The sequence below is a fragment of the Lontra canadensis genome, unplaced genomic scaffold, assembly GCF_010015895.1.
Source record: "Lontra canadensis isolate GAN:19392208 unplaced genomic scaffold, GSC_riverotter_1.0 scaffold146, whole genome shotgun sequence".
Lineage (NCBI taxonomy): Eukaryota > Metazoa > Chordata > Mammalia > Carnivora > Mustelidae > Lontra > Lontra canadensis.
Genome location: NW_022631140.1, coordinates 1,590,621 through 1,605,928, shown reverse-complemented (window position 1 = coordinate 1,605,928; position 15,308 = coordinate 1,590,621). Strand labels below are relative to the sequence as shown.

The 15,308-nt window shown below is 44.5% G+C and overlaps 1 protein-coding gene across 2 annotated transcripts in view; it reads left to right on the top strand.

Annotated features, from left to right (window-relative positions):
* PRKCB (protein kinase C beta) overlaps positions 1-15,308 on the top strand; it is a 322,491-nt gene that overhangs the window by 130,458 nt on the left and 176,725 nt on the right. For both annotated transcript variants that reach the window (XM_032843947.1, XM_032843946.1), the window contains exon 3: positions 4,456-4,538. In XM_032843947.1, the coding sequence (XP_032699838.1) occupies positions 4,456-4,538 (83 nt within the window). The remainder of the gene's footprint in view (positions 1-4,455; positions 4,539-15,308) is intronic.

Sequence of the window (15,308 nt, the reverse complement as noted above, 5' to 3'; positions counted from 1 at the left end):
GTTTTTTCTTTTAGTAGTGTGCATTATATTTCTATCCTTTTTTTTTTCTTTTTTGAGAGAGAGGGAGTACAAATGGGAGAGGAGGGGCAGAGAGAGAAGGGGAGAGAATCTTGAGCAGAGTCCCCACTGAGCGGGAGCCTCACGTAAGGCTCGATCCTATGACCCTGAGATCATGACCTAAGCTGAAAACAAGAGTCTGATGCTTAACCGACTGAGCCACCTAGGTGCCCTTTTTGTTCTTAATGGTTAACATGCATATTCAAACTTACAATGACTTACATGGGGTTTCTCAATATCTAGAACCTCTTGAAGAATGAGACAAGACTCTTAGCGCATCTCCATGTTATGGACCTTCTCCCACCCCCATTTCTTATGACTTAGTTTCTTCCCCCTCTCCTCTCCCTCTGTGTGTGTGTGTGTGTGTTTGTGTGTGTGTGCATGCACATGCACATGTGTGTGTGCCTGTGTGTATTAAAGTTTTTTATTTTTAGAGTAATCTCTACACCTAGCATGGGACTCGAACTCACAACCCAGAGATCCAGAGTCTGCGCGCCCACCAACTGAGTCAGCCTGGCACCCCTCCCTCTTTGTTTTTTTGTCCTTTCTTTCACCACTTTTGTTTCTTTTTGTTTTGGTTATCGTTTTGCGAGGTGTATATACTCTAGCACTTCTTTTGTGGGAAGTAAGTTTTTTAAGTCCTTGTATTCTGGAAATGTCTTTACTCTGGACCTTCTCTGGAATACCAGTTTGGCTTTGTATGAGGTTTTAGGTCAGAATGACTTTTCCTAAACCTTTGAAGATATGCTCTATCATATTCTAGAATTCAGAACTGCAGAGGAGAAATCTGATGCCAAATTGTTTTTGTTCTTATATATACAATGGAAAACTATGCAGCCATCAAAAGAAATGAAATATTGCCATTTGCAACGATGTGGATGGAAATAGAGGGTATTATGGTGAGTGGAATAAGTCAATCAGAGAAAGACAATTGTCATATGATCTCCCTGATATGAGGAATTTGAGAGGCAGGGCAGGGGGTTGTTGGGGATAGAGAAGGAAAGAATGAAACAAGATGGGATCGGGAGGGAGACAAACCATAAGAGACTCTTCATCTCACAAAAAAATCTGAGGGTTGCTGGGGGTAGGGGGGTAGGGAAAGGGTGGTTGGGTTATGGACACTGGGGAGGGTATGGGCAATGGTGAGTGTTGTGAAATGTGTAAGCCTGACGATTCACTGACCTGTACCCCTGGAGCAAATAATACATTATATGTTAATAAAAATAATTAAAAAAACTATTTTTGTTCTGTTGCTGGTAATCTTCCCTCTGTCCTCTTCCTGACCCTGCTGGACATGTTGGAATGATCTCAGATACCTTCACCCTCACTCTTTTCTTCCTTCATTCCTATGGATGCTTGATAATTTCTTTCAGTTTAATGACTCAAATTCTTCTTCAGCTTCAGGGAATTTCCTTTTTCTGTTTCCTTTGATTACACCTTCACTATTCTGTCTTGAATCTTTTTAGACGGGTATTAAATTTTTGGCTCTCTTGTACAGGTTTTGCAGCATTTCTTTGATTCCTTCCCACCCGTTTTGGGGAATTCTGGGACAGTCCCTCAATTTAGACTTCCAGTTTGCCAAGTTCTTCTTTAGCCATGCCCATTTGGTTACCCGCCCAACCCCCGAGTTTCCAAATTGGGCAGTAATATTTTTCATCCCCTGACCTGTGTTTACCTTTGACTCTTGATTTTGTTTCAAAATGGAAGTAGGGTTGTTTTAGCTGATTATGTAACTAGTCTATACTCCTTGTAAACATTTTGAATGATGTAGAAAAATATAAGGTCGAAAGTGAAAATGATGGGTGTGCTGTGAAACGGAGCTCTATGCAAAATGACCTCCAAAGAACAAGGCCAAGTCCAGCTTGACAAGAAATGATTTAGTAAGGCTACTTAAGGACAGAAGCAGGTCTTGTGTGGCTGCAAGACAAGTAGATCTCTACCTCACCCCCACCCCTCCATAGGACTTGTTTTTATGGCCCCAGAAGCTGGGGAGTCCGTGTTGGTATTATATCTGGGAGAGATGCTCAAGGATAGTTGTGTGTCATAGCCATATCTCCAGAGCATATCAAGGACATTATGTTCCAGTGATGTACTTGAGGTTGTGTTTTAGACAAGAAAGAAAGAATGAGGCTAGAGATGGTGTTCAAGAAGACTTCAGATCACAGAGTTGTCATCGTGGCGGATTTGTCCAGATGTCATCGGTCTGGTTCACATGATTGGCAATCCTACTGCCCAGAGATAATTATCACTGGCTTCTGTTGACCACTGTTCATAAATTTCTCTCAAGATTCATAGACCTATAGGAACAGAGGGACACACACACACACGCGCACACACGGACATGTGTGCACGATTTGACACAAATATCTTTTTTTTTAATAGTTTTTATTTATTTATTTGACAGATAGAGATCACAAGTAGACAGAGAGGCCGGCAGAGAGAGAGAGAGGAAGAAGCAGGCTCCCTGCCAAGCAGAGAGCCCGATGTGGGGCTCAATCCCAGGACCCTGGGATCGTGACCTGAGCTGAAGGCAGAGGCTTTAACCCACTGAGCCACCCAGGCGCCCCAACACAAATATCTTTTTACAAAGCATATATAACTTACAAAATGCAGTAGCTATTAAAACAGAAAGGGGAGTAAGTGAAGGCAAAAGAAATTGGCCCCTTTGGACCTCTTCTTGGTTTCCAAACATGGGAACTTAAAAATTTTTGTATTGTGGAAAATACCAAACATTTATTAAGGTAGATAGCTTAGTATAATAATCCTCATGTGTCCATCACTCGGGTTTAAGTAATGATCAATCATGACTGATTTTTATTCCAGCTATAATCCTCCCTTTCTCCTTCCTGTCATACTGAATTTTTTTTAAGTGGGCTCCATGGCCAGTGTGGAGCCTAATGCAGGGCTTACCCTCATGCCCCTGAGATCGAGACCTGAGCTGAGATCAAGAGTCAGATGCTCAACCAACCAACCAACCAAGCCACTTACGTGCCTCCCCAAATTATTTTTTTAAAGATTTTACTTATTTATTTAAGAGAGAGAGTGTGTGTGAGCACATGTGTGAGCAGGGAGAGGGACAATAGAGGAGAGAGCATTGCTGTGTATTAAAAAAAATTTCTTTTTTTCTGATTGCTTCCCTGTGATGTCATTTAACACATGCCTCTGTCACTTGCATTTTCTGTAAATTGGCAATTGGATCAAAAGGCTTGCACCGATTCGGGTTTGATTACTTCAGCAAGAGTACCTCGTAGGTGGCAGAGTGCTTCCTGGTACTTTGATCGGTAGGCAGGTCGAGTCTTCTCGTGATGTTAGCAGCCACTGATTGTTGCCCAGGTCCCTTGTCTCTCGAGGCGTAGTCTTGAGCTTTCCAGGCCTGTTTTCATTTGCTGAGAATGTTCTTTGGAAAGATCCTGAGTTGGCTGTGTGGTTCTACAGCATGGTACGTGTCCTCCAGGATCTCACCATTTAAACTTAGTGAAAGTAGATTTAATATAGTCTCTGGGGCGCCTGAGTGGCTCAGTAGGTAAAGCCTCTGCCTTCAGCTCAGGTCATGATCTCAGGGTCCTGGGATCGAGCCCCGCCTCGGGCTCTCTGCTCAACGGGCAGCCTGCTTCCCCTTCTCTCTCTGCCTGCTGCTCTGCCTACTTGTGATCTCTCTCTGTCAAATAAATAAATAAAGTCTTAAAATATATATATATATATATATATATATATATATATAGTCTCTGACCTCCCCTCCCCCCATGCGGTAGAATCCCCCCTCCCAGGTGGGGAGCCATATCCTAGCTGCCTCTGACTTACTGGCGTTCAAATAGATGTATGGGTATATTTGGTTGCAAACTACTTGAGTAACAGAGACACATTGCAGGTTTTTCCTCCACTCTTGCAGTCATTTGGCATTGCTCCTGGGTGAGACAGGGGCACAGGTCTGCCATGCCTGCTTGCTCTGATTTTCTGCCTGGCTCTTCGTATCATGCATGTCTCTCTGAGCATGATTCTGGTGTTTAAATATATGCACTCCTTGTGCATTCTGGACCTAAACCCAAGCCGACTGTTACTTCATGCCGATCTAAGAAACCACGTCCTGTTTCAAAACCAGCACAAGACCTGACAGCTGAAGGGATCTTTGGGGGAGGGGGTGTTAATTTTGAGCATTTATGATCTTCTGAACCCCTGTTACCTTTAGAAGTTGAACGGATTTGTAGGATGCCACAGCAGTGCGGTTGCCGTAAAAGGGCAAGGTGGGGAAGCTGAAGCCATTGTTCATTCTGCTGTAAGAACTTTCTTGTTGTGAAGTCCAGGCTTAATGATCTCTTTCCCCCCATTCCCTCTCTTCCTCCTCCCCACGTGCCTTCGTCCCTCCCTCCCTCCTTCCTACCCTTCTTTTCTCTTTTGCAGTCTGCTGTTTTGTCGTGCACAAGCGGTGCCATGAATTCGTCACCTTCTCCTGCCCAGGTGCCGACAAAGGCCCAGCCTCTGATGTAAGTAACGGGCACTGGTCCCCTCTCTCCAGCCACGGTCAGTGCATCCTTTTGGGTAAAGATGGCTGTGCTTAGACCACCCCCCCCAAAATGGGGGGTCTGTTCTTATTCCAAAACATGGGGAATACAGCCTCTGAGACTTTTCATTTTAACAGGAAGGACAAAACAAAACATTTTGGGAGCGGGGTAGGATGGTACGGGAAACCAGCTTCTTCCCCTACCGTGATTTTGCCAAATGTCTTCATCTTTACAGCAGGGGCATGGAGAGTGGTGGTGAGATGCTAAATTGGTCCTGCTGCTCTTACAAGGCAGTTAGGGTGGTACCTTAAGATGCACTTTACAGCTCTTTGTTAGCAAATTCTTGATACCAGGGCCCAAGAATTAGGAGGAAAATGGGTTTATCCTGCTGCCATGTATCCCAAAGCCTGGCTACTATTGGTGGGGCAGGGGATCCTTCTGGGTAAAACAGGCAAATAAGTTTTATTTTAATCAGTATGAACTTACTTTAATATGGATTTGAAAAATGTATCTAGTAGATTTTCTAGTAGGTTTTGAATTTATGGTAGAGAAGGAAAATTTCCTACCCAAGTAAAAGTCAAGTTAAACAAAAGATAAATTGGTTTAAGGAAACTTTTTTTTTTTTTAAGATTTTATTGATTTATTTGACAGAGAGAGAGAGATCACAAATAGAGAGGCCGAGCAGAGAGCCTGATTTGGGACTCGATCCCAGGAGCCTGGGATCATGATCTGAGCCGAAGGCAGAGGCTTTAACCCACTGAACCACCCAGGTGCCCCGGTTTAAGGAAACTCTTAAGTGAATGACCCCATGGGCTCTATAAGGATATGGCAAAAGCCTTGGTTTAAGTTTGTCCAAAGCTTGTGGTACATCGTTGATTACCTCCTCAACAGCCATTCCTAGCCCTTGCTCTCTTTTTTCTGGCAGAGGCTGCCTCTCATGTTAAAAGCTGGAAATGCATGATACTTGCATCCCAGGCTCCCCTGTAGTTAGTGAATGATCATGTAACCCAGTTCTACTCAGGGGGACCTTGGGGGAAGTCTGGGCAGAGCTTTCAAGAAAGACTTCCCTTTCTGATAAGGGCGGACATCCCTTCCTTTTTCCTGTTGGGTAATTTTTTTTTCTCTGTTGGGTATTTTCGTGTGAGGATGCAATGGATGGGGTTGTGGCAGCACTTTTGCGTTAATGAGGGAGATGTACCTGCCTCCTGAGCATGGCAGACTGGAAGAGTTGAAAGAACCCGAGTCATTGATGTCATTGGTGGCTACTGAGCCCACTGTGAGTTCTCTTATACCCAGACGGTATATGTGAGATAAGAAGCTCCTCTTGGTAAAGTCTCATTTTTGGGGGGGTGCTCTTGTTCCCGTTGCTGAAACTGTCCTGGTAGACCTTTCCACCATGCACACTCCTCCCTTGTCTCAGTGATGAGTTGCGTTCAGCAGACTCCATGTGTAGCTGTCACCCCTGGTTCTCTTATTTTGTTCCTGCTTTGGCTCACCTTTCTGGAATTTTCCGCATTGGCATGGTCTTCATTACTGGTCCTGTCCTTACCCACTTAGACATGACAGCGTACAGCTTGCCAGAAGTGAGTGGTGACTGCCTTCTGTCATTGCATTTGTGGACTGTTGTTGGCCTTCTGTAAGTGGTCATCTGCCCTTTTACTGCAAATCAGGGATATAAATGTCATCACAGCAACACGGACACTCTGGAGCTTGGACGACAGTCCCTTTGCTTGGAAACTGGTACTTGGGTTTAAGGATCCCATGGAGCATGAATGATGAAAGCCCTTCCAGACTTGTTTGCAGAGATGAAGATGGGACTGTTCACTGTGTTCTCTGAGACCACGCTTCGTGGCCCTTTTAGTGTAATTCTGTCTCTCATCCCCAGGAAAATAGGCAGAGAGGTTTGGGAGGACAGCCTGGCTCCCTTATAGAGCTCTGAAGGTTCCTGCAGCCCGAGACTTGAGTCTCATACGGCAGCCAAGAGGATGGTGTTTCCTGTATCTGGTCTATGTTCATTGGCTTTTTGTGTTACCTGAGATAGAAACTCCACTCAAACTGGTTTATGTGGAAAGGGAAACTTTTGGTCCTGGAAGCTGAAAAGCTCGAGGGTAGACTGGCTTCAGGCACAGTGAATCGAGATGCTGAACTTACTTCCTCCCTTCCTTGGCTAGGCTTCCTGTCTTGGTTTCAGTTTTAGGAAGTTTTGCTCTGCTTCTAAGGGAGGGTGATGGCTGAGATACCTATGGTCTTCTGTCTCATCCATGACAAGAACTAACATATCATCATACTGCACTTTACCTGGAGCCAGAAGGATGGTTATGCTGATTGGCCAGGTCTGGTCAGGTGCCTACGCCCTGGCGAGGAAACCCCATGTGGCCACCCCATGATTTTAAGAGTCAGGGAGGCGTGGTCCCTCAGAGAATTAGGGAAGCAGAGTGTACTGGCTAAAATCATGGACTGTGGATGGCGCCAGCTTGCCTAGGTTCTGATATGTGTGACCTTGGGCAAAGCAAAGTACTTAACTCTCTGTGCCTGAGATCCCTCTGCTGAAAAATGGATAAAATGATAGTCCCCATCTTCTAACCTTGTTAGGAGTGCCCAGTGTCTCCATATCTATAAAAGTATCTGGTTCATGGCGAGAGCCAAGCATTTGAGGATGATGATGGCAGTGATAATGAAGAACAGGGAATATATGTTGGGCAGGTGGCAAGGACAGATGGCTACCACGTAAGTCTGAAGAGTTAGCAGGCCCTCTGCCTGCCACTTGGCAGGCCTTCCGAGGAGTGCGTAGGCTCCATAAGCGGCAGGAGACCCCTGTCAGTATGAATGGAGCGGCCCCGCCATTCATTGCATCGGGGCTGGGGAGGGAGGGCAGTACTCTCTGCAGCCAGCATGCATAGGATTTGGCAGCCGACTTGGAATGATTCTAACTCTGGACACGGTTCCAAGACGGTCAGCTGGCACCAATGATGATGAATTTGTCCAGACTCCTCAACTGGCTTGACTCAGTTCATTGACCTTTTCCTGTCCATGGCTGGAGATGTGATTAAAGATCTGGCCACACCTGCTCACCAAGCTGGCCAGGCTCTTGCTTGGCTGCCAGTGAGACTCCTGCAGTCATGGAGGGATGCCCTCCTTCTGGGTGACCTTGGAGGAACCGGTGTGCAACGAACTCATGGAGCAGGCAGGCACGGTCTCTATCTATGCAAAGAGAACGTGCTAGGCTCCATCTTCTACCCCTCTGCTATTTGAAGCCCAGCCTGAGCCAGGGAATATTCTGGACATTAGTAGAACTTTGTGTAGTTGGTGTTTTTCTACAGATAGGTCCACATTAGACGTATCAGGCCACCTGAGGAAAGTTCATGAACCAGGCTCTGTCCCAGTGACTTCAGCTACTGACCCAACCAATCCATGCAAATGGGAATAGACAATACATAGAGGCATTGGCCAAATGGAGGACCTTAAGATATGGCAGAGTTCTTGGGTGTTAACTTCTGGTCATCTGCAGTCATGGTCTTGGTCTCCCCTGGCTGGAAACGCTCAATTCTGCTGTCTCTTGGACCTTGTAGAGAGACCAAGTCTCTGGTACCTCCATAGACATGCCATTCTAGTTACCCAGCATTTAGAGTACTACCCACATACACAGCCTCCCAAGAGATCTTCTCAGAAAGCGAAAAGGGGACTTGTGTCTTGGGGCCAGAACTAGAGTGCCTCAAGTGAGGTACTTGCCCTGGGCACAAAATTTAAGGGGTTCTCGGCTGTGTCTGCAAGATGATCTATGATGACCCCACTCACATGGCTGGCAGTGATCAGCTTGTCAGCCTGGGCCTTTGGTTCTCCTCCACATAACCTGTCATCCTCCCCCTGGCTCACTCTGGCTTGTTCACATGGTGGTTTCAGGGCTCCGAGAAGAGCAAGAGAGTGTGATCCAAACATATACTGTGTTTGATAATGTCCCGCTGGACAAAGTAGTCCAATGGCTAAGCTCAGATTCAAGGGGGAAAGAAATAAGACTCTACTCTTCATGGGGTGATGGGGGAAGAGTCTCCGGTCAGTCTCCTGAGATCCTGTTGACCTGAGTGGTAGAACAGAATTCCTGGGGACCATCCCGCTGGACTTATAAAAAACCCACAGATGTCAGTTCGGGGTTTCGGGGAGTCGTAGCCAACCTCGCAGGAGGACACATCTCATTTTTCCCCTGCCCCATGTTCCTATATGACTTCGCCATCTCCAGCTACAAATGGGAAGCTAGGCAATTTCTTGATCATGTCCAAAGACATTGGTGGTTGGGACTGTGGGACCTATAGTCAGACATAGGTGAAGTCAGGTCCTGACTCTGGAAGTTACTCATTAGGGGGACCTCAGGTGGATCATTTTCCTTCTCTGTGTCTCAGTTTCCTTCTCTGTAAACTAGGATATTAGTACCAGCCACATAGGTTTGTTGTAATATTTTTTTTTAAACATCCTTAAAATGAAAAGAGTTAACAACAAACACAACAGCATCACAGCAAGCAGATTAAAAAGACATTGTGCGAAAGTGTTTAGCCCAGGGCCCGCCACATAGGAAGCCCTTGGTATGAGTAGCTGAGGGCCTTTCGATTACTCTCTCTATCCCCGAATCTTGAATGTGCTGATAATTGTCTACAGTCCTCTGCCCGGAGCATGCCCTCCTGAGGTAATTGCTGTCTCCATTTCCGTGACTTGACACACAACCTCCAAGTCTGAGAGAAGAGCCTGGACTTTGGAGCCAGAAAACCTTGGTGTCAAATTCCATTGCTCTCATTTACTTACTCCTCCATGGATCTGGGTAAAATAATTCAAGTTCTGTGATCCTTAGTTCATCTCTTTAAAACGGGGGAAATAATACCTAAATTATAGTTCTTCTTTTTTTTTTTTTCTTTCTTCAGTGTATATTCAATGAGAGACTGCTTGAGTCACATCCAGAATAGTGTCTGGGACCCAAAAAAAAGGCACTCAGCAAATGGTTTCTGAATTATTATTAGTACCTGGATGAGTCTTTCCTACTGAAGAAGGGATGCAGGATACCTTGTGACCTGCCAAGGAATAATAGCCAATGATAATAGCTAATTTTTTTGAGCAAGGGCTCTGTGCCAGCAGTACAGAAATTACAAAAGGACTCTTTAGCTGCTTTGTCTAAAGACACTTTCTTTAACGTTTTATGGTTTTAGCAATGATTTCTTATTGTTTATAGTCAAGATGCAGAATAAAGCCCATTTTATACCCCGTGTCCTCCTGATTACATCACTGGGTCAGGGCAGTTAAAGATGATACACACAGATGCTGAGTGTATCCTTTTGTGTTTTTATTTGATTTTTAAATTTTTTTAAAGGTTTATTTTTTAATCCTTGCATCCAGTGTGGGGCTTGAACTCATGACCCTGAGATCAAGAGTCACATACTCTTCCAACTGAGCCAGCTAGGCGCCCCCTCTGTTTGTGTTTTTAAATCCAGTCTTACTTTATGAAGAAATATATTAACAATGATAAATCATGAGCTAAATGTTTAAGATTTAATAAAAGGAAAATAGAGGATTTAAAAAGAATGTACATATTAAAAAGAGTACATATATATTATATATATATAATGTATGAATATGTATAAAAATGTGTTTGAAAATCTGGTTGAAATGGATGATTTTCTAGGAAATTCTGACTTGCCAATTTTGTCTCAGGAAGAAATTGGAAACCAGAATAGGCGAGTAACCAAAAAAGAAATGAGAACATTGCCCAAGAAACTTTTCTTCTCCCAAAATTATAGGCTTTGTGGGTAAATGGTCTTAAACTTGAGAGGAATGAAGGATTTCTGTGCATTTTAAACTATATCAGATTACAGAGAAAAAAAGTAAAGCTTCACAATTTTTTTTAATTGAAAGTGAGAGAAATCCAACTCAAATTAGCAATAGGAAGACAGATTGGCTCATGGGAGGGACGTTGGGAATAGAATAAGCTTCAGGGACAAGGGCCTGAGATACCGGAACAGAGGCCGCGATGCCTCAAGGTGCGTACAAATTATCAGCTAGCTTTGCTGGGTAACAAAACATCCCAAAATGTAGCAGCTTGAGGCAATGGTCATTACGTTTTTTCTCATGATTCTCTGAGCTACTTGAGTGATTCTTCTGATGTGGGTCTATTGGGCTGATCTTTGTTTGGCTCTATCAGGGGTCTTGGTCAGCCAGCAACCTCGCTGGTGCTGGATCACCTAGGATAGACTCACTAACATGACCAACGGTTGGCAGCCTGTTGACTGGGGCACTTTGTTTTTCTTCCATGAGGTCCTTTTCCTCCACCAGCCTGGCCTTGGGACATCCACACACTGGCCTGCAGTTCCAAATACAGCAGGAGAGGGAAATCCCCAAAGCACAGGGGTTCTTCCAGCCTTCAATGTGTCATGCTGGTTATGGCTAAGACCAGATTCAGGGGTGGAGAAATAGGCCTCACCTCTTGAAAGGAGGAGCGACAAAGTCCTACTACAAAGACTCATTCAGGGATGGAGGAAGCCATGGCCATTTTATACTCTGCCACCCTGGCCCTCATCAGCTGTGCCAGCTGTCATATTTGCCATTCTGAATCCGCTGTGTTTTCTCCCTGAGAGGCTGACCCATATGGACTGTGCCATTTGGGGTTCCATGAACCCCCTGACTTCTGGTTGGGCCCAGCCCAGTAGCGAGGGTCTAGTAGGAGATTGGAAGGTGAGGAAAGAGTGGTCTAGGTATTTATCATGGGTCGTCTTGGCTCTACCCTTTGACCAAAGATTGTTGCTCCTCTAAAGACAGTGTTTTCTGCATGGTTCTCTCCTTGGGTTCCAGGAACTACTCTTTGCCCTTGTCCCTTTGCTCTTACTCACCTCCAGTTACTGCACTATCCCCTCTGGCTTCCCAGTACCATGCCTGTATCTTAACAAGTGGTCCTTTTATGAAACCTCCCTAAACTCTCTTAAGTGTGCCATCTCTTTCCTGCTGGGGACCCTGCCTGGTTTGTCCTTGCCTCCTTTGCTCCTACTGTAGATAGGACACATCTATAAATACGTCTGTCTACTTGGTGATCGTTGACCCCAAGGGAGAATGGAAATCCCAGCAGAGGAAGTGGGCTTTCTTTCTGCATTCATAATCAGGGAAGGGCTCTGATTGGTTGGTCCTTTGTTGTTGGGAGAATGAACTCTTACAGTTTATCAGGCCTGCTTCGTATGACATCCCTGTGGCTCAGAGAGCAGTGTCTGTTATAAGAAAGAGCGGGGTGGTAAGCTTTATGGGCTGACAAAATCAATAGCTACCACATCTTGTTATTATAAGCTTAGCTTGATCACAATTACCAGCATAACCTAATAAAGTTGGCATAAAAAGTAAACTATGGCAACCATACTTCAATTAAAAAAAGTAGACTAGGGAGATTCAAATTAAAACCACATTGAGATACCACCTTACACCAGTTAGAATGGCCAAAGTTAGCAAGACAGGAAACAACATATGTTGGAGGGGATGTGGAGAAAGGGGATCTCTCTTACACTGTTGGTGGGAATGCAAGTTGGTGCAGCCACTTTGGAGAACAGTGTGGAGATTCCTCAAGAAATTAAAAATAGAGCTTCCCTATGACCCTGCAATTGCACTCCTGGGTATTTACCCCAAAGATACAGATGTAGTGAAAAGAAGGGCCATCTGTACCCCCATGTTTATAGCAGCAATGGCCATGGTCGCCAAACTGTGGAAAGAACCAAGATGCCCTTCAATGGACGAATGGATAAGGAAGATGTGGTCCATATACACTATGGAGTATTATGCCTCCATCAGAAAGGATGAATACCCAACTTTTGTAGCAACATGGACGGGACTGGAAGAGATTATGCTGAGTGAAATAAGTCAAGCAGAGAGAGTCAGTTATCATATGGTTTCACTCATTTGTGGAGCATAACAAATAACATGGAGGACAAGGGGAGTTAGAGAGGAGACGGGAGTTGGGGGAAATTGGAAGGGGAGGTGAACCATGAGAGACTACGGACTCTGAAAAACAATCTGAGGGGTTTGAAGGGGCAGGAGGTAGGAGGTTGGGGGAACCAGGTGGTAGGTATTAGAGAGGGCATGGATTGCATGGAGCACTGGGTGTGGTGCAAAAACAAGGAATACTGTTATGCTGAAAAAAAAAAAAAAGAAATGGGGGTGCCTGGGTGGCTCAGTGGGTTAAGCCTTGCCTTCGGCTCAGGTTATGATCTCAGGGTCTTGGGATCGAGCCCTACATCGGGCTCTCTGCTCAGCGGGGAGCCTGCTTCCCCTGCTCTCTCTGCCTGCTGCTCTGCCTGCTTGTGATCTCTATCTCTCTGTCAAATAAATAAATAAAATCTTTAAAACAAAAAAAGTAGACTATAGTAAGCAATGAGTCTAGATTAACAAATGCTAAATAAGGTATTCAATACTATTTAATTCTTGGTATAGACATATTGGCTCAAATAGACTTTTTTTTTTAAGTGAAAGAAACAATCTAGGAGTTAAAATAACAAAGCTTTGGTCAATTTAACAAAATATCAGGACCAAGATGAAAGTAAGGCAGCAAGGAATTATAAACTCTGGGAAGTACAAATTAAGATGGTAGAAGTGACAGCAGATAATATCAGTTACCTAACAAATGTGAAGGGATTGAAATTCTCTACTAAAAGTTGAAGAATATCAGATTGGATAAACAACGTACAATTCTAGGCAATGTGTAGGAGAAACTTAAAACACAGGTTAAAAATAAAATGGGCAAAGATATACTGCAAAAACACACATAAATGTAAAACATGGTCTTAGTAATACTATCAGAAGAGATAGGATTCAAGCAGAAAGCATACGCAGGAGGTAGAGGAGGAAAAACGCACTCTAATGTATTCCTGGTGAGCGTCTAAATCAGTATAATCCTTCTTGAGAAAAAATTATCAATATGTATCAAAAGCCTAAATGACTTCCTGAACCTAATAATTACTAAACCTAATCCTTTTTGACCCAAGAATTACAATTCTAGCAATTTTTTTTTTGCTGAGGAATTATTTAAGGATATGCAAATTTAGTTAGCTAAAGTGATATTCATTGCATCAGTATTCATATCAACAGAAATTTCGAAACTACCTAAATGACTGCCAATTAGGGTTTATGTAAGTAAAACGCATCCATATTTGGGTGCTGCACGGTGATTAAAATGTCACAATATCTGGGCAGCCTGCTAAAACCTGGAAATGTTCTATGTCTCGACTGGGATGGTGCCTTTACTGGTGTTCGCATTTTTCAAAATTCACGAAACTGTATGCTTCAAATCTGTACCTTATTATAGGCAAAGGACACGTCAATAAAAGCCCCAGCAATTAACATGTTATTGACACGGAAATGTAAGCCATGAGATATTGGTGAAAAAAGCAGACAACAAAGCATTGCCTATGGCGCGCTGTATCAGAAAACATACAAACACACACACGTGTAAAAACAAAAGGCTACATTTTCTCCACATACTTCCGTGGCCACTTGTCAGTTCTGCTCACTGTCTCCTTCCAGACTGTTGCCTGCAGAGCTCTGGGGATGATTTTGCGGTATTCTTTAACTGGTTTTTCCAGTCTCGCCTGTTTCGGGTGCCACTTCACCTCCCGCGTGGACTCCGTCTTCCCACTTAATTCAGTTAAAATCACATGTGCATGATGGCTTGAGTAGAACTGTCAGCAAGTTTCCATTGCTTCTGGATGTGGTCAAACCTAAGGTCTCCCACCAGCTGGGAGCCAGCTTATCCCCAGATGAGAATCTTCAGATGCCCCTGGTAAGATAAGATGCCGGGCCTGAGGAGCCTGGGCCGATTCACCTGTGGCCCCAGAGAAGGTGGAAGTCCCAGCTCTGCCTATTTCCCACTTCCGCACTGGGGGCAATAAGACAGCCCCGTTTTAGAGAGAAGGCCTGCCTCCTCCTATGGCATTGGCTGGTCTCCTTGGCTCAGATAAAGCAACACAACCATGTACTGCACTCTTCTTAGAGCCTGGGTTGTTCAGTTTCACGTAATACCAACGGGGGTCACCCTATAGTTCAGCTCTGATGCTCCGAGCCTGACTAGCTCCTTCCAGGAGGTGGAGCAACAGTTAGGGTTCAGCCTCTCTCTAGGCATCATGGTAAGATCTCACCATCACCTGGCTCAAAGGAGACCCATCTGTATCTCTCAAGGATGAATAACGTCAGGTGTAATTCAGTCTAACAGGACAGGCAGGCAGGCAGTATGTCTGACCGATCTATCACCTGTCTCAATGGGAAACCGCATCCTTCCGCGGAAGATACATTCTATTTACATTACGTAACATTGCAGTCCCTGATGTCTGCATTCACAACAGAAGTGTTCGGTCATCAGAATGTGTGTTACCTAATGCCAAAAGAACGCCTTACAGGGGGGCTTGGAGGTGCTCTGAGGGTTGGCCTGTCTAGCTCCGAGGCCATTTAAATATCCAAAGGGCTGTTGTATAGTTGTTGTTGGTTTTTTTTTTTTTAATATAGCTTCAAAGGACAGAATCAGAACAGGTGACCATCTGTTCGGGCTAAAGAAGAGCAGGCCAAACCAATGGGTTGCTGTCCAAGGATATTAACTCCCCATCTCAGTGGAGCAAAGATCAGTTGCCATGGATGCCGAATGGGTGATATCTGGGCGAGATGTGGGTTTCTGCCACATTGGTGGCTCTTTCACTGGTGGTGTTTGGTTGTGTGCAAAGGAAGCCTGCTTTGGTTAACTCAAGTTAGAAAGGA